The sequence below is a fragment of the Saccostrea cucullata genome, unplaced genomic scaffold (assembly GCF_032062105.1).
Source record: "Saccostrea cucullata isolate Sc308-1 unplaced genomic scaffold, CSIRO_AGI_Scuc_v1 ctg403, whole genome shotgun sequence".
NCBI classification, from domain to species: Eukaryota; Metazoa; Mollusca; class Bivalvia; order Ostreida; family Ostreidae; genus Saccostrea; species Saccostrea cuccullata.
In genome coordinates, this window is record NW_026932593.1 from 378,495 (window position 1) to 405,251 (window position 26,757).

General features: G+C 32.2%; 1 protein-coding gene across 2 annotated transcripts in view; it reads right to left on the minus strand.

Moving 5' to 3' along the window:
* Nucleotides 1-26,757, minus strand: part of LOC134235522 (uncharacterized) — a 42,912-nt gene that overhangs the window by 5,353 nt on the left and 10,802 nt on the right. The window contains exon 1 of one of the 2 annotated variants that reach the window (XM_062717665.1): nucleotides 2,779-3,043. Coding sequence is in view for 1 of the 2 variants with exons in the window: in XM_062717664.1 (XP_062573648.1) it covers nucleotides 24,357-26,585 (2,229 nt within the window). In the remaining variant the exon portion in view is untranslated. Of the gene's footprint in view, nucleotides 1-2,778; nucleotides 3,044-24,356; nucleotides 26,669-26,757 lie in introns of those variants that run through there. The other variant, XM_062717664.1, reaches the window with a different exon arrangement.

Consider the following 26,757-nt stretch of genomic DNA (forward strand, 5'->3'; position numbering starts at 1 on the left):
GTATTTGGTTTGTTCATTTATTGCCCATGAGCAGAGAAGATTTTCATAGAATTTATGCATTTTTACTATATATAAACTATACCTCCCTGCCTAACACAAGAACCCCTGACCCTGGGAATATGAATTTCACAGTTTTTGTAGAGAATGGACTCACTACTGATTACAATCATGCCAACAGTTTGATAGTTTGACAGCTTTATTTCCAAAAGTAAAGAAGAAGATCTTTAAAGATTACATAAATTTTAGTGGTTTTGGCCCCACGCCTCAGCAGGGACCATGAAATTCACAATTTCTGTTCCCCTTCACCCTTAGATGCTTTTGCCAAAATTCGTTAAAATTAGTTGAGCAATTGCAGAGAAGCTGAAAATGTTCAAAAGTTGTCGACGAACAACGTGCGACGACGGACAAAAACAAATAGTGATAGGTCATCCGAGTGAATCAGGTAACTTACAAATGCGATGAACACAGTAAATCCAAGGATTCTTACCAATTTCAGATTGTGAGTTAGCAGTTAAATACCGGTATTGATATAAAATACATAATTTTGTGTGTGTGTGTGTGTGTGTGTTATTCAATAATTTACACCAGTATAATAGATATTTATTTGGTATACTACATGTGCGTTGTTACGATGCATTTTTGACGATATAAAATATAAAATTTTGGCACTAAACAATAAAATAATTAACATAAAATCGGAAATCGAAAGACATGAATATAATTCACATTACATTACTCGTTTATATACCAAGTATAACTCATGAAAGCCAATGGCTTATTTCCAATGGGGTCCTTATACTCATACATTTAAATTGATGTTAAATAAAATGAACAGAAAAATATAAATACTAAAGCTAAGATGTGGTATCAAGTTGACAACACACAGATCCTTAAAAATGAATAGTAGATTGTATATATACCAAATCTTCACATGGTTGTAATTCAGAAAACTAATAATAAGAAAGAAAAAAAAACTAATTAAAACACGACTTGACTTTTTCACTGGGCAATACTCCCTTCTTATAAAAACGTCTTGGCATTTCTTTAAAAGCAAACTTATTTTAAGTATTTAAAACAGGTTTAATTTCTGCTGGTAACATGTTCCAATCTTTGATTCCATTAAAGTAAAAAGATTCAGATTGTTTATGTTTAATTGATGGTACAACAAAATCTGCATTTGAGGCTGATCTAGTATGATAACTACTAAAATTTGACCGAAGTAAAAAAAGTTCGTTAAGAAAGGAAGGGGCTATTCCTTGAAAAATATGAAAAACATGGTTGAGTCTAAGCTGAGAGACTCAATCTTGAATATTTAAAAAATTCAGTTGTTCAAGTATTTCATAATTCACAGATCCCTGTGGACCTAAATTTGAAATCAATCAAACCATCTTATTTTGACAAATTTGTAACCTTTTCTTTGAAGTTTTGTAAAGCCCTGCATACCAAACACTACAGGCGTAATCATTATGACATTGTATAAATGCTAAACACAGAGTCATTAAAAGAACAGGCTTGTCGGTACAGAAATCGCAATCTATTATTTACTGTCTGAACAATCGATTTAACAATGTTTTCACCACTTAAATATTTGTCAATTAAAACTCGAAGATATTTAACTTTTTCTTTTCAATCAATATTATGTTCATTACATACAACCTCGAATTTTTCAACATTTTGAAGTTTTCTTTTAGAACCAAATAAAATGAATTCAGTTTTACCTAAACGTAACGACAATTTATTATCTTCAAGCCAATGCGAAGTCTGGTCTAAAACTTTATTCAGCTTTTCTTAATACTTTAATATACGTTTTTACTTGTTTAAATACAAATTTTTAAAGTCAATTGTCATTGGATAAAACGTTACTTTTATGGAAAAATTAATTATTTATACTTCCTAGCATATTATAAATCAAATTCTACCAGCCAAGAGTTTGTTGAGCTGATAGAGACAAAAATATTTTTATATCTCTATTCTTCGTTTATATGTTCGCACATCAAAGTTAAATGTGAAATTCACTGTACATATACATGAATTACGTACGCTATTCAGCATTACCCTGAACAAAATTACATTAAGCTAAGTTTCATCGCAGGTCCAAAAATTTATTTTTACAATACCTACAATTGTAACTTTAGAGTTTATATATAAATATAATTTATTAACCACTTGATAAATAAAACTATTTATGGAAAAAAATCTGTAAAAATGCCTTTATTTTTCTTTAAATACATTTTTTTTAAAAATTAACTCTTTACTTTATCAATTAAGGGCAAGTTGGACATTGATAGCCTCTTAAAAGTTGTTTTACCTGTTTATATTTCCCATATGGTAAGATATGAAACCGAAAGTACATTGCAAATGGCGGAAGTTACAGGGGTCTTGTCTTTATATATGCTATGCTCATGATGCTTTTAATAAGAACACTTCAAAAACAATTTTCGTTTAACTTGCTTTTTATTGATAAACACATAGCATTTCTGCAATGATGCTTTTCAGAAAAAGAACAGGTGTATTTTCTTTACATAATTTATGCTAATTTTTTGAATATATTTTTTTCTGGATAAATATTTACTTTTTAATATATTTATTCCTCTAGTGATACTTTATATCTGTTAAACAATGATAGTTATAAAATGTAAAAGCTTTAATATGATTCCCCACATTGCTACGGAGCTATTTTAAAAATAAAATCGGACATGTTGACCTACGATGAAACTGTTACATTCGTTCTTGATTTGCTATATTTTGATAAGAATCAATCGTAAGATGTTTACATACCAATTATGAAATCCATTATTTGTATGCCATGATATTAAATTGGTCTGTGTCTCAAGTTCAACGTCTAAAGTTAATTACAACTCGTAAATAGGAAAACGCCATTTTAGTTTGTCTTCCACTTCAGCACAGCCGTTTGCATTCGTTACACTCGATTGCTCATCTCGAGCTCATGGCCGACACGCAGTATTTCATATATTGCCGTGATGATTATCTTAAATTTCATTACTTGCATACAGTGTTTGTAATGAAATGAGGCATGCACTTGATTTTTACCTAAACTTGAAGTAGTTTGTGATTTATTTCAAATATCCACATACTTATGTTCTGTATTCACCAGTTCAAACCAAACATAAATTCTTTATAAATTAATACTTAATACACTTTATACAGGATGGACTCGAATGCGCCAGTGCAACAAATTTCAATGAAGTGTATTGTATATCAAGCAGTCTTTATTTTCACCTCTTAAATCCATATGATTCTTCAAATGAAAAAGACTCAAATAAAGCAATGACATCAAAACGAACATAAAATGACTTGACAAAATGTGGTTTTGGGGATAGGTCTGTTGCAATGTACATGTAGCAGCATACTTTAGATGACTTATCTAAACACCCGACAATCCACCCAAAACGTGACTGAAAAATACATGTATATGTTTATCATGTTTATCAATGAATAGCAAGTTGGATGTCAATGGTCTCTGAAAGGCTGTTATTGAAAACATGATCTGTATAAAGACAAGACCCCTATAAAATCCGCCATTTGCATTGTAATTTCGATTTCAAGTCTTACCATGTGGACAAATTAAAATAAACAGGGAAAACTACTTTTAAGAGTTTTATCATTTATTGATAAACATATATTGTTTCTGCAATGATGACTTTCACTAAAAGTGCGGATGTACATGTACCTGTACTAACGTGTTTTTTGTAAAATGTTGACATTTGGCAAAACCTTAAATTTCACGTTGAAACAGGTAAAATTTGACCTTGGAATACTTGAAAATTTTGAGCAAAAAAATTTGGGAAAAAAAATTAACTATTTCTTTGTTTCAAGTGATATAATGGCAAACAATTTTCTTTATCCCTATAAAAAACCATGCCATGGGTAAAAAATCAAGAAGGAATAAAAAATACATCTACATGTATAGCTACAAAGTAGGCGAACCCAAACTCCTTAAATATTTCTATACTGTGGAATCCCATTAATTATGTATGTATTTCGTATGTCTATAAATTTAAATGACTATATTGATACATGTAGGTATTCTAATGAGATTTCTGAATTATCATTGCTTTGAATCATAAATGTAAGAAAAAGAAAAAGAAAGAAAATGTTAGACTGGAAGAAAAGTAAAGTTGAACGATTGAGTATTCATACATTTCGCCAATACGTATGTGGAATAAACTTAAATCACACCCTTGACATTAGAATCTCTGCCTTTAATTTACAGGTATTATATTAAATCTTTACCAACATTTAATAGTTGATAAATTTATAAAATTACTCGGATTTGGTTAACAAAAACCGCATATACAAGAAAGCAAAGCAAAAGAGATTGTTCCAGCAAGCTGTAAGTAAAAAGTTAAACATACTGCAGAAAAATAATCCAAGACAATTATTTGCCAAATATTTCTAACGAATATATATGGTTTAATCCAATAATTTAACCGAACGACTCATTTACATTTATAAAAAAAGTTTTTGATCTGATCTGTTTAATTGTTTGAAAAGTGGAAGGACTCACTGACTCAATAAATGTCCCTGTCCAAATACCAAGTCCTAATGTCTCCTTTCCTACATTAATTCTAAAGTAGACACTTAGTGCTCTTATTTCTCGTAAAAAATCTCTGAAGGTATAAGTATTGATAAACAGGCTTTGTGTGCCTGTAATTTTCTTGTATTTTAAAGGCAATGAGTAAAGAATATGTGTACTGCTACGAAATTCCACTAGGAGATGTAAACATGTTTTGGACATGACAATTAGAAATGGTTGTAAGAAGTCCGGACTATGTCGTGTCCAGAGTTAAATGTTGCACTGCAAAGAATAGTAATTTCAGTGCGATGGACCGGGGCACAACCCAACATAATTCTCTTGACAAGGAATAATAAATAGTCATGCATCATAGGCACTTTTATTGAGGGAACACTACTGTATATAGTATATATCGAAAACGTAGTGGGTACGCCCATCACCACCACAAATAATTTTACAGGTATAACATCAGCCATTACATGTAGAATGATTAACATATAAGATACATACATGTACAAAAATTTCAACACATAAGAACTTTTCGTTTTGAACATATTTTATTGTATAATTCAATACCGAAAGATATTATTAGATGTTTTACACGGTGCAAAAATTATATGTTATATGACTTTCAGTAATATTTCTAGTATAAATACATATACCCACAAATTTTACTCAGAACCATTCTATAAGTTTGTTCTTTTGTCGTATGTGAACCACCCCATTTCCCGCTTCAAAAAAGCTATCTTTAAAGTTTTATAACTTTTTATTAAATCTTATCACAAACTTATAAACAAGTCAACAGTTGATGCACAAAACCAAGTTGGTCACCTTGTCATACGACATTTCTATAGGGTCTCATGAGTGCTTTGAGATAGCTTAGTAAAAGGCTACTATAGCCAAAATGGGATTAAAAGTGGAATAACTCTTACAACAAAAAGTGCTGAATCGGGTGTAAATTTGTTGATATTAACAATAATTAACATTTTAAGAGATTGTCAGTAATTCAATAGTCAGGAATTATATTGTAAGGAATTCTGGGTGTCAGAAATTTATAAAATATCAAAATTCTAGGTTGCCAAGTTATGAAAACACTCTTTATGCTTAATAAGTAAAGCTTGTCTTGATAAAAATTTTGACCTTGGTTTGCCAAATTAATCATACCTAATAAGTTAAGAAATAAACAACTGCTCAGCGGAGCTACACATGTATAATACAAAACTGAGAAGTTGGCTTCCTTATTTAGCTTTAGCATCTAGAAACTAACCAATCAAAATGCTTCATTTCCTTACAATTCCCGAAAGGCATAGATTATTATGATTTAAACAATTATAAGCTATTATGTATTACATGTACCAAAATATACTATAAACTTATTTTCTATGAACTGAACAATAAAATGAAAAGATTACTCACTTAGTCAAGAATTTAAAAAAAAAAAGGAACTAGGAACTATATCTTGTGGTAAATCTATTATAGTAGGCATCAGTGATTAGGTAATATTCTTGGGCAAAAACAAATTGTGCCAAATTACAACAACAATAAAAAGAAAAATCAAATCTACAGCATATTTTTGTTTAAATAGTTCAAGTTGTTAAAGCTATAATTTAATAAGAAAATACTTGTACTATCTTTTCATCTTCAGAAATTTGAATTAATCGCCAAGTGAACTATTTGATGATGTCATACAATGACGGTCTATATGCATAAACAGTGCATGTCACGTCATAATGAATACGCAATACTGTATGGATTACTTAATAGCATCACTGAAACTCCTGTAAGTATATTCTTATATTGACAATAGAATCTTGAAGCATAAGATAAACAATATATAAGATCATAGCATTGTCAGGTAAATAGTACTGTAATCAAAAGATATAGGCATCTGACAGAAAAAAAAAACATGTGGGACCAACACAATGGAAAATCTATACAAAATAAACAAACAATTGCATGCTTCACGGCAATTCTGCAACCATAACAATGTACACATAGAATCTATGTCCCTTGATCTAATTTAGTAATGAATATTACATTATACATAATATACAAATATAAAAAAATAAAATAATAATTGGTATATATTCAGCTCGCACTTCCTGTCAACATGTATATGGATTAATCTTATAAAAGACTACATTTGTTATATTACTTTTTATAAAAATAACAAAACAAAATTTGAAAATAATATGAACAAGTTTTTAACACAGACTTGAGATAAAATAATCTGTTTAAAGCTTAATTGTGTCCCCTTTATATTCAAGTGTTATTTAGGGCCGGGGTTGTAGAAAGTTCAAAGACTGAATTACTAAATGGATAAACATTTTTTATAATAATATTTTGATATATTAAACTTAAACAGATTTCTATATTCATTGCATTGTTACATCCAATTAATTATTACAGAACATCATAAACATAACTAAAAATAAGTTGAATTTTCTCCTTTTTGCAGAAAGATTAACTTTATATTAGCTACAAGTATTGTGCAGTCAGCACCATTGTTACTTTCTGGATTTGTAAATGCAATTAAAAAAAAACATCATGAACATGTAACCATATACACAGGTAATCAAGTTTGTGCCAATTATCAGTTAGCTAAGAATAATAGAATAAAAGACAAATTGTATAATTTTATATATTACAAAAGATTTGTAATGTCAAATAAAGAATGATTAAAGTACATATTTTGTGAGTATTTGAAAAAAAAAGAAATGTTAACTTTCAATACCTTTGCTTTGATCTTTTTGCACTTGAATTAAGTCACAAAAACTGGGATCACAAAGATGCACTTGATCTTAGATCCAACCCAGAGAAGATGAGAATTGGCCTGATACCCCAGACCATGGGGAGATTCTACACTAGACAAAATTGCTAACGCACCACTTGTAAATTTTTATTGGTGTATTGAACATTTGCCGGGTCAATTCTAGTGTATATGATATGAAATGATTTCAAAAGCAGTGGGAGTGACAAATGTCTTGACATCATGAACAAAGCCTTGAAAAACCTTTTTGTCCGAAAACCAATTTCCAGCTGTGTACTGTGCACCAATTTCGCACATGTATGATATTCTTGAACACTAAAGGGGTCTGTGAGATTGCCCTACATTGTAGGAGTAGTCCCCACATAAAAATCAAATTACAAACAGTAAATGACTCTCATATCTCCTATTAATCATCTGATACCTTAGTGTCCATACCAAATCCACTCCACTTCCGGTCGACCCAATTTTGTGGAACAATTTTCAATTTATTTCATGCTGCCGACTTAATGCTGTGATTATCTAAAGTAAATATTTTTATGTTTGTCAATCTATTTGGAACAATTTTTCAAGAGTGGAATTCATAACCTTTCTATTGTTTTTATTTTTTACAGATTTTTCTAAAGGAACCCCCTGCAGACGCCATCCTGTCCGCTTTTGCACGCTCTTCTAGCGTCAAACGCCGCATACTGTGTACTTTTTCCCCTGTTTTTTGAATTAGAACAAATGTAAAGAACATAAATACAAAGAAAAAATTGAAATTGTTTTCTTCAAAAATGGAATAGACAGGATTTTATCTTTTTTTAAGAATTGGTCACACTTCAATAAACATTGTAGTTATTTATAAGGTTTATCATCAATAAGCCTTATTTTTTGTAAAAGTAACATATTTATATATCAAATACACAATAAACATGTTTTTAAAAGTAAAATATTAATTCTTTTAGGTGGTGCGTTAGCAATTTTGTCCAGTGTATACCATTTTGTTTTGTCTGTATTAATGTTAGAAAGTGTCCGTTCACATCAATAACATGTACTGCGTTAGTGCTAAGATCACACACTAGGATATTTAATAGTGCGTCTGTGCAGATTCCACGTGGTAATAGCGGTAGTCCTAATGGAGGTCCTGTATATGAGAAGCGATGTGTTCCATCACGGTCAGTCACCACTACAGCCCGGTTCCAATCAGAGACAACAACATCTCCATTGCGGTTCTCTGTGATGCACTCGGGACTTTTATATAGATCCTGGTCTGTGTTGTAGTATTGCATTGTCTGTATGTGTTTTCCCGTTTCGCTATACCGATTTACCTTAGCTATATCTGTATCGTATCTACACATCCCAACCAAAAGATCTCTATTGCAAGGAGAACAACATACACATCTAAGTATCCATGGTTCTTTCTCTTTTAACAGCTTTGTAATTAATGTGCCATATATTGTTTTTTTTGTTGACCCCGTGAGTCTCACGGAAATCTTTGACAATGAAAATAAGGTCACCGGCTCTGCTGAATGTGTGAAATCCCCACAGCCTATTCACACCTATATGACGTTGTGTATAAGTATCACCTTCTGAGTTTGTAAAGACGGTATTATTGTTCCAGTCGCTAATACAGACCAAATCTAACGTCCCAATGGAAATGTGTATAACACCATTTATACCTGTTATTTCGACAGATTTGTATAGTACTGGTGAAACCATCTGTTTTAGCAGGTATTCATTTTTCAATTGTCTTTTATCCGTGTCAGAGATTTGGATTTCTGTAAGAAATGAAAATATCTCTTTTCTGTTAATTTCCTCAGTTGCAAAGAGCAGAAATCGTTGTGTAACATAAGATGTGCCGTACATCTCTTGGACACAGGTTTTCTTTCGGAGTAAGAGGAATTTCACTGGTGTGTTTGCTGACTGTTCAAACCTCTTCTCATTTTTAGCAATAATCCGAAGGTGACTGTTCACTTTTCTATATTGTTGTTTTAATATATGTAGCATATCACTTTTATATCTGACTTTTATAACAAATATTCCAGTTTCAATGAAGTCCTTCAATTTTTGAGCTTTTGCTTACATTTTTAAATGAAGGCTAGAAATTTCCGATTGACAAGCTTTTGAATCAGATTTGATTCCTGTCAGGAGGAAACAGTTATTACATACAGTCTTCCATCTGATGTGATGAAATATTTCTCTGAGTTGTGGACGGTAATTTTGATATACTTTTCCAATTTCTTTCAATGTGTGTTGTTTGTGTTCTCCACATTGTAAACAGAAAGGAAGGTAACATGTCTTACAAAACTTATCATACATTTTGTCTGAATGCCTTTCACAGAACTCTTGTTTTGATAATGTATATTTCTCTCGGTAAATAACAATATCATGATCTACAGAATCTAGATCAATAGTATGTATCTCTTTACATTGTTCACAAAGATCATTTCTACACATAAAACAGTAAAACTCTGCGTCTCCCCAGCATTCAAAACACTGGCGAACTCTAGACTGAGTGCTCAATCCTAGCGTGTTCATGACATAAACTTGTGATCGCAATGATGTTTCCCTCTCCCCCATCTTGTTTTCTATGTGTTTTTTACATTTGAAACAAACAGGAAGTTTACATGAGTGACAAAATATATCATGCATTCTTTCTGGATGCCTTTTATAGATCTCTTGTTTTAAGAAATCATATTTCTCACGGTAAATAAGACCATCATAATCAATTGTATCTAAATCAATAGTAAATATCTTTTTACATCCTAAACAAAGACTTGTTCTACACACGAAACAGTTAAACTTTCTTTCCCCCATGCAAAGGAGACACTGGGGGTCAATGGCCTGAGTGTCTGATGCTCGCTTGATTATGTTTTTGGCTTTTTCATCCTTAAGTCTTACAATGTCCAGGTTTTGGGATTCTAATTCATATTTACATAGGTTACAAACAGGAATTTTAAAACTTTCATCAGGCTCTCTCTTCCTTACTTGTTCGCTGCACATATATTCATTTTTCTCTTCGTTACTCAAAACATAATGCTCTGCAGTTTGGACATCAATAGCATGTCTCTCTTTACACTGTAGACACATATTATGTTTACAGTTTAAACAGTAGAATTCCATGTCGCCCGGGGATTCAGAAAACTCCATTACTCTAGGCTGTTTGTATTATTTCTATGTTTATATGACGTGGATGTAAAGACAACCTAAAGAACATAGTGAATAATTTTTACATTAGAAGTAAGCAGGCAAAAATTGTTTAGATAGACAATTAAATTTTGTATAAACATTGGCAACAATTTTGCATTTTATAACATAATACACACAATAAAATTGACAATTGTACCCACATGTGTCTCCTGCGCTAGTATTATTAAAATATGTTATGGAATCTACAAAAGTAGTACATATGTACCTTCCGACTTCAAGCTTTAGTTAGTTATGAACTTAAAAGGAATTGTTACAATAAAGTTTCATTTATCCGGAAGCTTTGGTTCCAAGTCAATTTGTCCGAAAAAGTAAAGCATTCGGATACCTGAATTGCCGTGAGGTTATTGTACCCCGCTAAAGCGAGGGAACATTAAATCCCATTCATCTGTCGTCTGTAGGTCAGTCTGTCAGTCAGGCAGTATGTCAATCAGTCACAAAATCTTTAAACTTGCCCATAACTTTTGATTAAGCGGAGCTATGACTTTCATTTTTCACATGTGTATTCCCTATGACTAGACTCTACTTTGGGTACCACCAAATTTGACTTTTGGCCTTCACGAAAGACCTTTTTTTTTAATCAACTTCAGTGATAATTTTTAAGTAACATATGATAGGGCGTTCATATTTGACACAAATGTCATAAAAAAAATTCTTTTAATTTGCTTGTCTATGTAGTTTTATGACCTTTCATAGCCATTGGCAGTAGTAAAGCTAAGAATGCTGCTTTTAATGACATTAAGTGTTATTGTTTAAATACTTAATTAAATATTCGTTTGACATGTTTGTACTTGTTTAAATAAAATTTTAAAAAATCAATCATCATTGGTTATTTATATAGAAACATATAAATCAGCTTCTACAAGCGATGAGTTTGTAGAGATGATAGGGAATTTTTTTTTTTAGATATCTATATTCTTAATTTATATGAACGCACAATAGTCATCAAATATAAATTAACTGCACATATACAGCAAAACTCAGTTATAACAAAGCCACTGAGACCTATGAAATTACTTAGTTATACCCGTTATTCGTTATAACCATATAAGAAATTCATTAAATTTATATAGCGGGGATCAAAGAAGACTTCGCTATATCCTTAAATTCGTAATATCTGTGTTTGAGTTTTGCTGTACATGTATACATAGGCGATTCATAATTATCCCAAGCGAAATCGCATTTCAGTTTCATCGAAGGTCAACTTGTCCAAAAATTTACTCCTACAATAGCTCAAAAACTATGTGGTTTATAAAGTCGTTACTTTAAGAGTTTACAGATATATCACTAAGAAACCATGTATACAGATAGAAAGAACCAGTTGTTAACAAATACTGAATTAAAATATTTATTGAGATAAAAAAAAAATTCTATAAAAAATGCCTATATTTAAAAAAAAATACAACTTATTAATTCCATACTATTAGGAAAAGTCATCAATACAAAAATTTATATGTATGATGACCGTCAAGCGAAAACCACCCTTATCTGCATTATGACGTTATCGAGGAAACGAGCGCTTACGTTGACGTCATAAATGTTTGCCGCATTTTGCAAATAAATACAGTGTGAAAACGCATCGTTAATTATAATATTTCTTCATACAGTAAATGCCTATACTAAACAACATAATAATTAGTCGTAAATGTAATTATTTAAGCCCACCGTTTAGTATAAAAAATGATTTACAGCAAACTGAAGGTGAAAATCCTTTGAAGAAGCAAATGCCAAGATCCTCACCTTTATTTTCATTTTCGAGGAGCATTTTCTTTTTACTTATAAAACACAAATATGGGGGAGAAATCGCATATTATCTTGAGGCTAGGGCAGAAACAAAAAGAACATAAATCTTCCCCTATTCAACATGATTTTTTTCACTATTTATTTAACATTTCTATGATAAAAAGCATAGAAAACCTAATGAAAGTGTAAAGCCAATGCGTTTGATTTCATACAAAGGTGTGTAAGTTTATTGCAAGCTTAACGGCATTATGTTCCAAAAATTTAAAACAAACATGAAGGAACAGGAAGGCGGGTCACAGAAATATAATTTATCAGTATATAATTGAATTTGGAAAACAAAGCCCTCGGTACAATTTGGCCGGTTACTATAACAAATGAAAATGTTCATTTTGTTTTGCTTTTTTATTGCTTGTCAATTGTCAAGAATCCCCCCCCCCCGAAAAAAAAGAGAAATAAAAATTGAATCGCTTCCTATGTGCCTGATATAATCTACATGTATGTTAACATGTCAACATGTACAAATACCGCCAATGAAGGGAAGTAACCTGCATTATAATTATTTATTGTTTCCTGGCAACAGGAAGCGTTCATTATTCATCACTTCTTCCAAAGATTTTTCGGTATCTGTGTATATCTTATTTTGCATGTTTTTGATATTTAGAGGGGAAAGTAGGGACTGTTAATCACTCATTCTATAAAATATTTGCTAAAAAAGAGTTAAAAATCAATATCGATATATTTAAAAAAAAATTTTAATCTGTTGGAATGCAATATTATGAATCCTTTGATCAGTTAATCAAAGACGAATGCAGCCTACATGTTTTAGGAAAAGATGAGAAATTATAATGAAAATGAAATCATTTAATATCTAAATTGTATTGTACACCAGTACTAGCGTACCTGGTTTAGGGTGGGTATATATTACACTTTGATTAGGTTATAGAAATAAAATTCACTAAATTGATTCAAATAAAACTTGAAACTGATGAAATATTTAGCATGCGGCTAATAACTCTGTTTAATGTGTCATTTAATCAACCAATCAAATCACAATTACACAACAGTACAGTGGTGTAGCATCGTTTTTGAAAGGGGGACAGTGAAAGAAAGAAATTAACTAACCTGAAAAAAAGTTGACAAGCCAAAAAAAAAATGCCCCAACTCGAAAATCCTATTTCGTGGGGGGGGGGGGAGATAAGTCAGCAGGAAGAAGACATGCAGGGGGATAAACACCATATTCAAGGCTGTTTGTATCACCCGCTGCATCCCCACTCAACAGATTTACAACAGGTGCATTATGCACTGGAATATTCCTATGCACTTTCGATTCCGCTCCACTTACATGTACATGTAAGACAAGCTGACCTTCAGTGTTTTTGGAGAACATATTTAGCCAAGTATGGTACATGTACTTAGCATGTACTTAGTACATGTATTTATAACGCTCCCTCTCCTTCTTTCTTTCTCTTTCTCAAAAGGAATTGATTCAATGATTTTTGCACGAATTGTCTCTTTCATGTCACTCTCGATCCCCATCTGTCCAGAATTTAATGTGCGAGGAGTGTACATTTTGGTCATTGTTTCCATAGGTGTATTTTAGGAACACTTCTTAGATTCTATAGCCGAAATCAGGTGTTACCGTATAAGTAGAAATTTTAGCGAGACGCAAATTTGGCGATTTGTCCTTAAAAATTGGTATTTTATTTTAGCGAGATGTAATTTTAGCTATTTTAAAAAGCTCAATAAGAAGCTATTACAAAAAGAGCGCAATTAATTTTTAGCGATATTCAATTTTACCGATCTTTGTACCCTCGCTTATAATGCCAAAATTGAATCCTCGCTAAAAATTCTGCATATACGTAATTAAAAGTCTACATGTCATGATGTGACAATGCTTCATATTTCATTTCTATCAAAAATAAAAATGAATGCCGCGATAGGTGTACGAAACGCGTGCTTAAAAGAGAAAGCAGCATTACCCTTCCCTCTAAATTTTACGTTTTAAAAACTTGATCCTGTGCGGAAATCTTCATCCTGGTAATTATCTTTTCATAAAAAAGTATGGACCCTAGCCACACTGCAAATTACGAATTCAATCCTGGTATTGCATTTTTATCTGCGTAGCTGACAAAAATACCCTTGTAGGTAAGGTTTTAATTGTCTTAATTTTAGCAAAATTATCGTCTACAATTAATCAAGCAGGACAAACACATTGTCAATTATTTTCAAATAAATATTTTCCTAAAACAGATATTTATTAGTCATGGAGACTTGCTATCAGTCAAAAATGTTACTTCCTATCAGTCAAAAATGTTACTTCCTATATGCAAGTGCACATTTGAGAACATGAGAAAGGGGGGGGGGTCCTTCCAATTACTGGAAGTTCAATGCCAAATTTAAATTTTCACTGGGTACAAGTTATATTGCAGCATTGTGTATTAAATGCATCTTTAATGCAGGGTCAGAGAGGAAAATTACTATGATAACGTTCTTCAGGCCATTTGTGCGAGATTATTAGAAAGATGCAATCGAATCTGTAATTCTGTTCCTCAAACTGCTCCAAAAAAGAATAAATTCATTTGGGAAAAAAGCCCACGAAGACAAAAAGTATTTTCGACGAAAGCCTTGATTTAATTTATGCATGAAATGATATACTCTGTCTCTCTCTCGTCGCGGTTTCGAATCCCACTGCGGAATGTGGAGACTGGTCCTTCGGATGAAACCGTATAATCCTAATTTCCGTGTCCCAGTAGGCGCCGGCACGAAAAAGACCCCTACCTGCTCAAAAGACCTAAATGCCGAGTATAGGACCAAATTTTTCTCCACCGGAAAGCGGTAGCGTCTCCATATGGAAATGATAGGACCGCTTGTTATCAGAATACCCCTTATTAGCAGACATAATTTCAGTATTCAAAATTTATTCAAATTCGTATACATGAGAAAGAGGAAGGTTTTTCTGTGGCCTTATAAATTTAGAAATCGACAACATACATGTACATGTAAAATTAGCAACAGTAACTTTCATTCATATGTCGACTCGACATACCATGATCATGAAATAGTTCAAATTGTTCAATCACAAAATGACGAAAAAACTTCTGAAACAGAAGAGCATTCAAACCATCAATCTTATCTGTGTGTGTTTTTAATTTTTTTTAAGGGGGGGGTGCATAAAAGTCTCTTGTATTAGATGAATATGAGTTTTCCGTCGAGATTTTACGAGCATATACCATATAAACAGATAAAGGGCATGAAAGGCACAATAAACCTCCTCCCCTAAAAAGAAAAAAACTGACAAAAATGATTGTAAAAAAAAGAAATTAAACATCTCGTGTTTCTTTTTTAAAGGGGGAGGGTCGGATTTAAAAACCTGATTTTTCCTCTAATGTGCTAAAATTATCGATCATAAAAAGAAACAATAACAATGTAATTATATGAAGATCTTTTATGTAATGTCATTTGTTGTCCGAGGTGATTTTTCTCGTGCAGTTTTTACAACACAACCATGGAAATGTGAGAGCAAAATAATTGACGTTATCCGATAAACACAGCGTCATGACAAAAAATTTGTATTTTTTATGTAAAAAAAATTCACTAATATTTAGTCTTTGAACAACGACATGTTATATATCATTTGAAAGAGTAAAAAATTATCTATCAGGATCACTCAACAACTCAAAATGTCAAAATTTTGACCTAAGGGTGGTTTTTGCTTGACGGCCATCATATGTTTATCAATAAAGAGAAAGAAGGACTTCGATATAGCCTCTGAAAAATAGATTTCCTTGTTTATTTTGTCGAAATGTTAAGATTTAAAACCGAAAGTACTTTGCAAATGGCGGATTTTATAGGGTTTTTTCTGTCTTTATACATGCCATGCTATTAATATTAGCCTATCAAAGAACATCCACGTCTAACTTGCTCTTCATAGATAAACATTATATTATTTCTGCTATGTCGGTTTTCACTAAAACTACAGAATTAAGCAGGTGATTTTTTTTAAATATGCAAGTATTTTAAATACATGTATATTTTTTCTCGATAAATAATTTATATAAATTTTTAATACAGTGTATTTGACTTCAAGTGATAGTTTCGATCTTTTAAAGAAAGATATATCCATAAACTGCTAAAAAAATTAACATTATACCTCACATTATTTTGGAGCTTTTGTAGGAAGAAAAAAAATTTGGACATGTTGGCCTTTGATGAAACCATAATCAATGTTAATTATAAGAGTAACTGTTACATTCGTTCTTGATTTGTTATATTTCAATTACTAATTCAATACTTATCAATCGTAACATGTCTACATACCACTTATATGAAATCCATTATTCGTACATGTATACACACGCCTGTTGGATATTTTATTGGTCTGTGTCTCAAGTTCAACGTCTGCCGGTTTACACTATGCATCTTGACATATGCATCTAAACTCATGCTTCAATTTTGTCTCATGCATCTTCTTATTTACACTATGTGTCTTGATGCATGCATCTTTAGAATACTTTGTAAAGATGAAATTTCTCTACTTAAAAAAAAACAATACCTTCAAATTTCATTTCCAGATTTGTTTTAGCTGAACAAGTTATTCTTAATTTCCTTTTTATGATAATTCTTGGAAGATATAATTCATATTTATTCCAAAACAAAAAACTCCTCTATATTATAATAATCAAATAAGTTTTTCCAATTCTAGTTTTAATCAGTATTTTCTGTTTTTGTGTAATTTGGGGAGCTATTTTTGAAACTAAATAAGAAAAAAATAAGGCTCATGATTCAATATCAACTCTGACCTTTCTTTTCATTGGTCAGTTCCATGCATCTTGAAGCACGGAATAGAACAAGTTCTATTCCATCGTTCAAGATGCAACACCCATTTAATTTGACACAAGGGGCTATTATACTGTGAATCTTGACACATGCATCCAAGAAGCATGTGTCAAGATGCAAAGTGTAAACCAGCCTTTAAGTTAAATCAACACAACTCGTAAATACGCATACACCATTTCAGTTTGTCCTATATCAGACACCTTTTCATTCGTTACAGCTGATTGCACATCTTGAATTCATGCATTATGCTGTCGTAGTGTTTCTCTTTAATTTCATTGCTTGCATTCTGTGTTTGTAATACAATTACCCGTGCATTTGATGTTTTAACTGAAGAGGAATTAGTATTACACTGCAATACTGTGACTGGTATAGGACATGGTATGATAATTATAATTTTTTTTTTAATTCGTGGTCACGAAATAAGAAAAATATAGTGTAATGACAGATCGAGTTCGTAATTTGCATTCTATGATTAAGAACTGAGTAGATAGAATTTTCTAAGTTAAAATGATAATTTGCTATGGACCCAGTGAGGGTCTTCTCATGACAAACAAACACAGTTAGATTATTGTCACTTGCCCAGGGCACACTGATGAACATCATTATAAATACCCATTTAAATTGCATATTTACTAGTACTGATGAGTATTATGAACATAGTCTAAATGTAAAAATAATTAACTAACTGTATTGATCTGTGACTAAAATTAAAACAAAACATTCAAGCCGATTCAATTGACTGTTCTGGAATTCATGGCAGTTCAATGATACTTCATCCAAATTAAAAGTGTTCTCCTCAGCTTCTAATCATGCTACATGACACAGCATGAAGTCCCATTTATGATTTTTAGATGATGGAATACTCAGTAACAATTTTATTTTAGTCAAGTTATGTATTTTTCTAAACTGTAATAACGCTTGCAAGTTTTTTTCCTGATATTAGTCATAGCAATATGAACATTAATGACTTTAAAAGCTTATTTGCTGTTTTCTCACATTTTCTATTGAATCTTATTACATGCAGTAAAACTCAATTAGTACGAACACGGATATAGCGAATTCACGGATATAGCGAAGTTTTTCTGGGTCGCCGGCAAAATTCTTAGCAAATCTGTGTAAAATTTTACGGTTATAACGAACTCTGATATAACTAATTTACGGATATAGCGAACAGATTTTGAGTCCCGTAGAGGTTAAATATAATGAAATTTACATCATTTATAACGAACTTGCAAAGATTAAAAAAAAATTAATGAATAGAACTGACTTTATTTCCTTAAAGAATTTTTATATAAAATGAAATTCATAAATAAACCTTAGTTATCGAAGATATGTTTTGTAATATAGCTTTCCCTAACATATTTGGTAGTAATACTTGAAGGAAAACACCCATATTGCGAATTCGCTATAATGGTTATACGAATTCGTTATACGGATATAACGAATTATGAAAATAGTGAATTAAAGTCACAGGCCTCTAGAACCGAGTTTTACTGTAGTAGTAATGAAATAAGGACTCTAAATCGTAGATTGGAAAACATAGAAATACGTGAAAAATGTGCGCAAAAATAATCTTACTGTAATGTGTAGATAAAGTCTTCACAATTTATTTGTATAAAATGATAAAATGGCCAACAATTTTCTTAATCCCTAATAAAACAAATTGTATGTTAAGTACCCGTGCCATGGGTAAAAATCAAGAAAGAATAAAACACATTTATAGATACAAAATAGGCAAACCTAAACTTCATAAATATTTCTAAATACTGTGGAGTCTCTTTTATTCATTTGGGTAAATATATGCGGACAATCAAATTTTGTTAGTTCCTGAGGATATTCTCATAGGTAACTTGTGTATATTGAAGATTCAATGAATAAATATGTTGAAAAAATAGCTGTTCGAGTGGACGTAAAAGGGTTTATAAGATTGTTGATTCCAAATTTGATGCACAAAAATCCAAAAATAGGTCTGGGGCCCGTTTTACAAAAGGACTTACGACTTAAGATCAAGTTTAATTATTCATATAACTCTATAATTACAATAATATCGAAAATAATTTAAAATTTTTTAAAAAAGACTGTGGTAAGATATTTTTACACAAACAATTTCAAAGAGAGTTATTAATTTTGATCAATTTTACAATTATCCGAAGTTATTGGTCTTAGTTGTAAGTTCTTTTATAAATTGGGTCCCTGCTCTGTACAGGTCCAAACCTTGATAGCTGTCTTCCTCCCGACAAATTATCAGAATTTACTGAACTTTCTCCAAAACAAATGAATATCGTTGGCTCCTTTCTAACCAATTGAATACTGAGTCAAGTACGTTATAAGCCTAGAAAGTACGTGTTATACTACCAGTTCTCTTCACTGCTCCTTATATAGCAGAAATGACCTGTCATCTCTGGCATTGCCTCACATTTATACTAGTAAGACAATCTGCTAGAAAAGGATTGATTGATAGATGGTTTGTTGTTTTACGTCCCCTAATAGAATTTTTTACATTCGTATAGAGACTTCACCTCATCCTGGTGCAGTACTTCAAAATTTTACTTTTTCTCGGCACTCAGGGTCATACGGCAGTGAGGAATCTTTATCGTGCCATCGCCTGTTGTGACACTGGGCTACGGCTTTTAGTATTTCATATCCGAAGGACTCACAACTTTATCTTCAAAGTGCCGAACGCATGCCGAACTAACAGTTTTCCCCATTTTTAGTCAGCCCGCGGGCTGACTAGTTATGATACGAAGAACTTCAAATGCGATTGCGCGTTTTGGAATTCTTGGAGGTAGTTCTGCAGCAAATCACTCTAGCTAATTTCATTTCAGTAAAATCAGCATAATTTATATTAAACAAAGAAATCCCAATTTAACACTACGGTAATTTGTAAATTTAAATTCAACTTATATAAGAAAGTCATTTTTTTGTACAATCCTACCTCACAGTTTCAAACAGTTTTTAAAACCTGGTTCGCAGTAATTAAGGTAGTACCAAATGGATAGGTCAAATTTTTCCTCAAATTCAATTTTTCTGAAACTTTGATATTTTGTTCTTGGATACAGAATCTCTCTTTATATATGATATGAAAGAAATTCAACCGCACATTTTTTGCCCACATAGTCTGAAATATGGCCTTTCAGACCCCTGTAAGAAGTTTGTGAAATCAGACATTCGACTTGAGAATGAGCCTTATTTTAGAATTTTCTATTGAACTATTGCAAATCTGTGTAATACTTTTAATAAAGATAACCTTTTTGTTACTTTAAATCAGTAAGTCACATTGATACTGGAAAATTTGGGTTAAATATTAATTAAAAAAGAACATACATTGTGTCAAAAACTGAAAATTCACATGTAAATATCCGACAGTTTAAGTTTTCTTAAGAGAAAATGTATAATTCATTTTTTTTACAAAAATTAACAGAATAATTCAAATGGGTTCTAGAATAAAATGTGTTAACATAAAGAAAATTGAACCGGTGGTTTCAGATATTTTGGTGATTTAAAAAAAAATTCAATGGCAAAAAACTAAAAGATTCAGTAGATGACGTCACAATATTTGACCTTTGACCTCTTGATATGACCTTGACCTTTGTAGTACATAAAGAATAGAGACTCTTTATATATGTGTCCAAATATCAGCCCTCTTCTATTTATGGAACAAACGTTGCACTGCATTTTATAACAGACTGTTACCTACTTGTTTATTGCACTTAGATATCATAAACACATTCCAAAATGTAAGCTCTCAAATGACCAATATATAGGATTCTCTGATTTTTTCACAAAATATAACAAAATATAACGCAAATTTGCCAAAACTTATAATTTTCTTTCAGGGATCATTCATTGTTGTCAGTATAGTAATATTACTCTTTTTTCCTCCAGTACTTTTTTTAAGAAATAGGTTAAAATAGAATTCACGGGTGTTTTGTCCTACCTTAAACTGGTTCGCATCTGATCGTGAAATGTGTTCTACGCAGTTAAGCAGTTGTATGAATTCATATTGCACAGTGTTTGACGCGTTAATTGAAGGTCTTTTGTAAAATATATTGAAGGTATTTAATTTATTTATTTAAATCTACGACATAAACATTGGTTTAATAGAGATTTTAAATTGATTGTATACTGTTTAACGTCCCTCTCCAGAATATTTCACTGATATGGAGACGTCACCATTGCCGGTGAAGGGCTGCAAATTTGGGCCTATGCTTGGCACTCAGGGCCATTGAGCAGGGAGGGATCTTTATCGTGCCACACCTGCTGTGAAACGGGGCCTTGGTTTATACGGTCTCATCCGAAGGACCACCCCATTCAGTCGCCTTTTACGACAAGCAAGGGGTAACTGAGGATCTATTCTAACCCGGATCCCCATGGGATACAGAGATTTTGAATTCAGTTTTTATTAATTTCACTTTCGTTTTCATTACATCATTCCATTTCGATCCCAATGCAATTTAGCGAACTGACTTGTTAAAGCATACAACGGATACTTCGAGAAGAGACACAACTGACTGAGCTTGCTCGTTTGCGATGTTTCCCGCTGGAAGTGGAGGATATAATTTATTTCGGTCTGCCTGTCATTCCGTGCCCCTCTCTGTAACAATTTCAATTCCGTGAAATATTTCGAGAAGCCCTTGAGCTTTTGTAGGAAATTATACACAATTCACTATGGAAAACCCGTCTTGATTTTGAGGTAAAAATGTCAATAGTCAAGGTAATGAAATCAAACTTATGTCTGTTTAAACACCTTTGTGTCCATGCAATATCTCGATAAGCCCTTGAGCTTTAGAAATGAAATTTTATACCACAACAATACCTCTACTGAAGGGAATACACCTTAAGATTAATTTTGACGTTCAAAGTTCAAGGTAATAAGTTCACACCTCTGTGTGAGTGTGTGTTAAACTTTAATTTCCAGTCAATATCAAAAGAAACATTTTTGCGTTTTACAATCAAATTTTATAACATAACTCGATCCACCATATGGCCCTGTGACCCCCCCCCCTCTCTCTCTTTTTTTTTTTTTAGATCTGCGCATGCTTTTTTTCCTAAGTGGGAGACGCAGATTCTCTGAATTAGCTTGTTAAGTGAATGAGACCATTTATGTTGTGGCAATCAGATTTAGGGATTTATGGTTTTCTTACGTTATAGAGGTTTGATAACTGAATTTGTTTACCAGTCATTGTGTTGTTTATTTTGTTTCAATTCTACTTTTTTTAAGCTTCAAGTTTAAATTCAGCTAGCTTAGGTCAAATTAAATTAGGATAGTTAACAAACTTATTATAAATAAAAAAAAATATCTATGTCTTAGGCCTAAATAATGCAAAGATAAGGCTAAACAAAGCTTACATGTTACCTGTTTGAATGAATTTTTTCTAATCTAAAAGTACTAGAAAATGTACGTACTGTTTACATGTATTTAAGTGACCCTTTATTGATATTCTCAATTAAGGGTTCAGTATGGCTTTTACTTTATCGCAAGGCAAGGGTGTCTTTGTTGTCTTAACACAGTAGCTTTGAGTGATTCAACCTGCGACATGACAAACTCTGACAGGGTGATAGTGAAGCTCACGAGGTTCCGTTTCGTGGCCGCCTCCCAAGCTACCGTGAACGGTACTGGAAAGGGAAGTCAGGTTTTTTCTTCATTGTCGACAATAAGACGTTAGATAAGATAGATCACATAACCCTCAACTCTTGGTAAATGTACATTCGTCTTGAATTATTAGAGCTTTTATCTATAAATTTAAATGACTTTATTGATACATGTAGGTATTTTCAAAGGATCACAGAGCAATACGCTCTGGATTGCATCTTTCTTGGTTGCTTCTGTAGCTTTTAAATCTTAAACTCATTTCACTTTTGTATATTTACTACATATATCTATCAAAGCACCAACTTTAAATGTTAAAAGTCATTTTAGACCGGAAAACAATGAACTAATTCCATTGGGTTTTCTTTACCTTAGTATTTTCAAAAAATAGAGACTGCTCTTCATTGAACATAATGTATGTATTAGAGGTGGAGCTAAAATGCTAGATAAATGACGATGACATGTATTTAAAAATATGAGATCGCTATTTCCCAGATCGATCCCTACTTGGCAAAAGTATATAATTCACAAAGGTTCAAGATATTATTATTATAAACAATATCAGCATTTCCCGGTAGGTAAAGAATATTTTGAATAAGTCAAACCTTGTATGAATTCTAAAAAGCACATTTTCATTTATATAATGACTTGTCTTATTGAAGCAATATTTATACTCAAATGGGTTCGCGACACTATTTTGACTTACAAAATTTAATAATAATATCTAAAACTTAAGTAGATTCCTATTCCGTTCATTATTACACCCAATCAATTATTACAGAATACCATAAACGTGAATAAAAAGTAGTTGATTTTTTTCCCTTTTTTTCAGAAACAATAACTTTATATAAGCTACAAGTATTTTATAGATTTGAAGTTTATTTAGATAAAAAAAACACATCATGAACATGTAATCATGTAATTAAGTTCAATTATGCCAATTATCAAAGAGCTTACAATAATAAAAAAAATATATATATAATTACAAAAAAAAAATAATATTAAATAAAGAATGATTAAAGTACAGTTTTGTTGCGAGTATTTACAAAAAAGAAATTATCATTTTCATTTTTTTTCTTTGATCTTCTTGCATTAAAATTAAGGTCATAGTCACAGAAACTAGGAACACAAAGATGCAGTTTATTTAAGTGTTTCCATGGGTTGATACTTCTTCACTTGAATCCTACTGTCAATTTTTGTACTGATTCTCAGACTTATGTGTTTTCCGCAAGGCAGTTTTCTTTACTGTGATAATATTCTCCAACTCTCTCTGGTGGAAAGAGTGAATGGATACCATGTCTCAAAAGAAGTGGCTAGTGTAAAATCCGTCAACACCGGCGGTTTGCTTTAATTCTGAAATATCAATATAATCTTGAATATGAAAATACATTGTAATGCTTTGCTGAAATGTTTTAATAAATGTAATACATATCAAACCAATGATTAGTGCTGGGTAACTGAGTCATCAAAGTAGAAAGATTTGCAGGTTATACTGGCTTACAAATTTTATTTTGCTGTAGCTGTCTTATATGTTGAGATTGGGAATTTTCATTCAAGGCGATTCATTTTTACATATCAGCCTCAAAGACATCACTATGCCTTCTTTCAGCGCTATGTGTCTGCACATGTATCATACGTAATTGGTAATGTGTGCACAAGTATGTATTTGTTCATTAAGATAACAATTACCTTACCTGTCTGCATAAGTATCTGTATACACATACTCTGTTGCTCTCGTACGATCCAACCCAAAGAAGATGAGATTTAGCTTGATACCCCAAACCATGGGGAGATTCTATACCATCTTGTTTGGTCCGTATAAATGCTAGAAAGTATCCGTTCCAATCAATAACATGTATTGCGTTTAAGCTACGATCACACACAAGGATGTTTGATAGTGTGTCTGTGCAGATTCCACGTGGTAATAGTTGTGATCCTGATGCAAGACCTGTGTATGAGAAGCGATGTGTTCCATCGCGGTCTGTCACCACTACAGCACGGTTCCAGTCAGAGACGACAACATCTCCATTCCGGTTCTCTGTGATGTACTCGGGACTTTTATACAGTACCTGGCCCATGTTGTACATGTAGTATTGAATTGTTTGAATGAGTGTTCCCGTTTCGTTATACCGAATTACCTTAGCTGTATCTGTATCGTATCTACACATCCCAACCAAAAGATCTCCATTGTAAGGAGAACAATAGACACATCTCAGTGTCCATGGTTCTCTCTTCTTTATTAGCTTTGTAACTGATGTGTCATATTTTGTTAGTTTATTGATGTTGTCAAAAGAATCTATAAAAATAAGGTCACAGGCTCTGTTGAATGTGTGCAATCCCCACAACTTACTTATATCTATATGAGGTAGTTTATAAATACCGGTATCACCTTCCTTGTTTGTAAAGAGAAGATTGTTTTCCCAGTCGCTGATACAGACCATATCTAATGCTCCAGTGGAAATGTGTACAACACCACTTATACCTGTTATATTGACAGATCTGTGTAGCACTGGTGAAATCACCTGTTTCAGTAAGCATTCATTTTTCAATTGTCTTTTATCCGTGGCTGTTATTTTGATATCTGTCAGTAATGCAATTATATTCTTTACGTTAATTTCCTCAGATGCGAAGAGCAGAAATCGTTGTGTAGCACTGGAGGTGCGGTACATCTCTCGGACACATGTTTTCTTTCGGAGTGATAGGAATTGCACTGGTTTATTTGCAGACTGTTCTAATATCTTCTCATTTTTGTCCATGATGGTAAGGTGTCGGATCACTTTTCTATTTTGCTGTTGCAATATATTGTATCTGACCTTTATAGCAAATATTCCAGAGTCTATGAAGTCCTTCAATGTTTGAGCCTTTCTTTTCATTTTTGAAAAAAGGTTAGAAATTTTTGATTGACGAGTTTCTAAATCAGATTTGATTTCTTCCAGTAGAAAACAACTATAATTACATTGAGCCTTCCATCTGATGTTATGGAATATTTCTCTGTGTTGTTGACGATTTGTTTGATATGCATTTCCAATATCTATTAATTCATGTTTTATGTGTTCTAGATATCTACATTGTACACAGAGAGGAAGTTTACATGTCTGACAAAACGTATCATACATTTCGTCAGGATGCCTTTCACAAAACTCTTGTTTTGAGATTTTAAATTTCTCCCGGTAAATTACAATATCATGATCTATGGTATCTTGATCAATAGTATGCATCTCTTTACATCGTTTACAAAGATCATTCCTACACATAAAACAGTAAAACTCTGTATCTCCCCGGCATTTAAAACACTGGCGAACTCTAAACTGAGTGCTAAATCCTAGCGTGTTCATGACAAAGAGTTGTGATTGCAATGATGTTTCCTTCTCCGCCATCTTGTTTTCGATGTGCTTTTTACAATTGAAATAAACAGGAAGTTTACATGAGTTACAAAACATATCATACATTTTGTCTGGATCCCTTTCATAGATCTCTTGGTTTAAGAATTCAAATTTCTCTCTGGAAATAGCAACATTATAATCAATTGTATCTATATAAATAGCATGTATTTTTTTACATTCTAAACAAAGGTCAATTCTACACACGAAACAGTTAAACTCTGCCTCTCCCCTCATGCACTGGAAACACCTGTGTTCTATGTTCTGAGGCTGATATGCTCGCTTGACTATGACTTCGAGTTCTTCGTCCTTTAGACTTGCAATGTCCCTTTTTGGGGATTCTAAATTATGTTTACATAGGAAACAAACAGGAAATTCAAAACTTTTATCAGGCTGTCTCTTCTTTATTTGTTCTGTGCACTTGTATTTATTTTTCTCTTCTTTGCTAAAAATAACATGATCTGCAGTTTGGACATCAATAACATGTTTCTCTTTACACTGAAGGCACAGATTATGTTTACAGTTTAAACAGTAGAATTCCATGTCTCCCGGGGATTCAGAAAACTGCAGTACTCTAGGTTTGTTGTATTATTTCTGTGTTTCTATGACGTGGAGGTAAATACAACCTACAGAGCAAAGTGAATAAATTTCATATTAACAGTAACTAGACAAAATTGTTTGATGGACAATTAGGTTTTGTAAAGGATATGATACA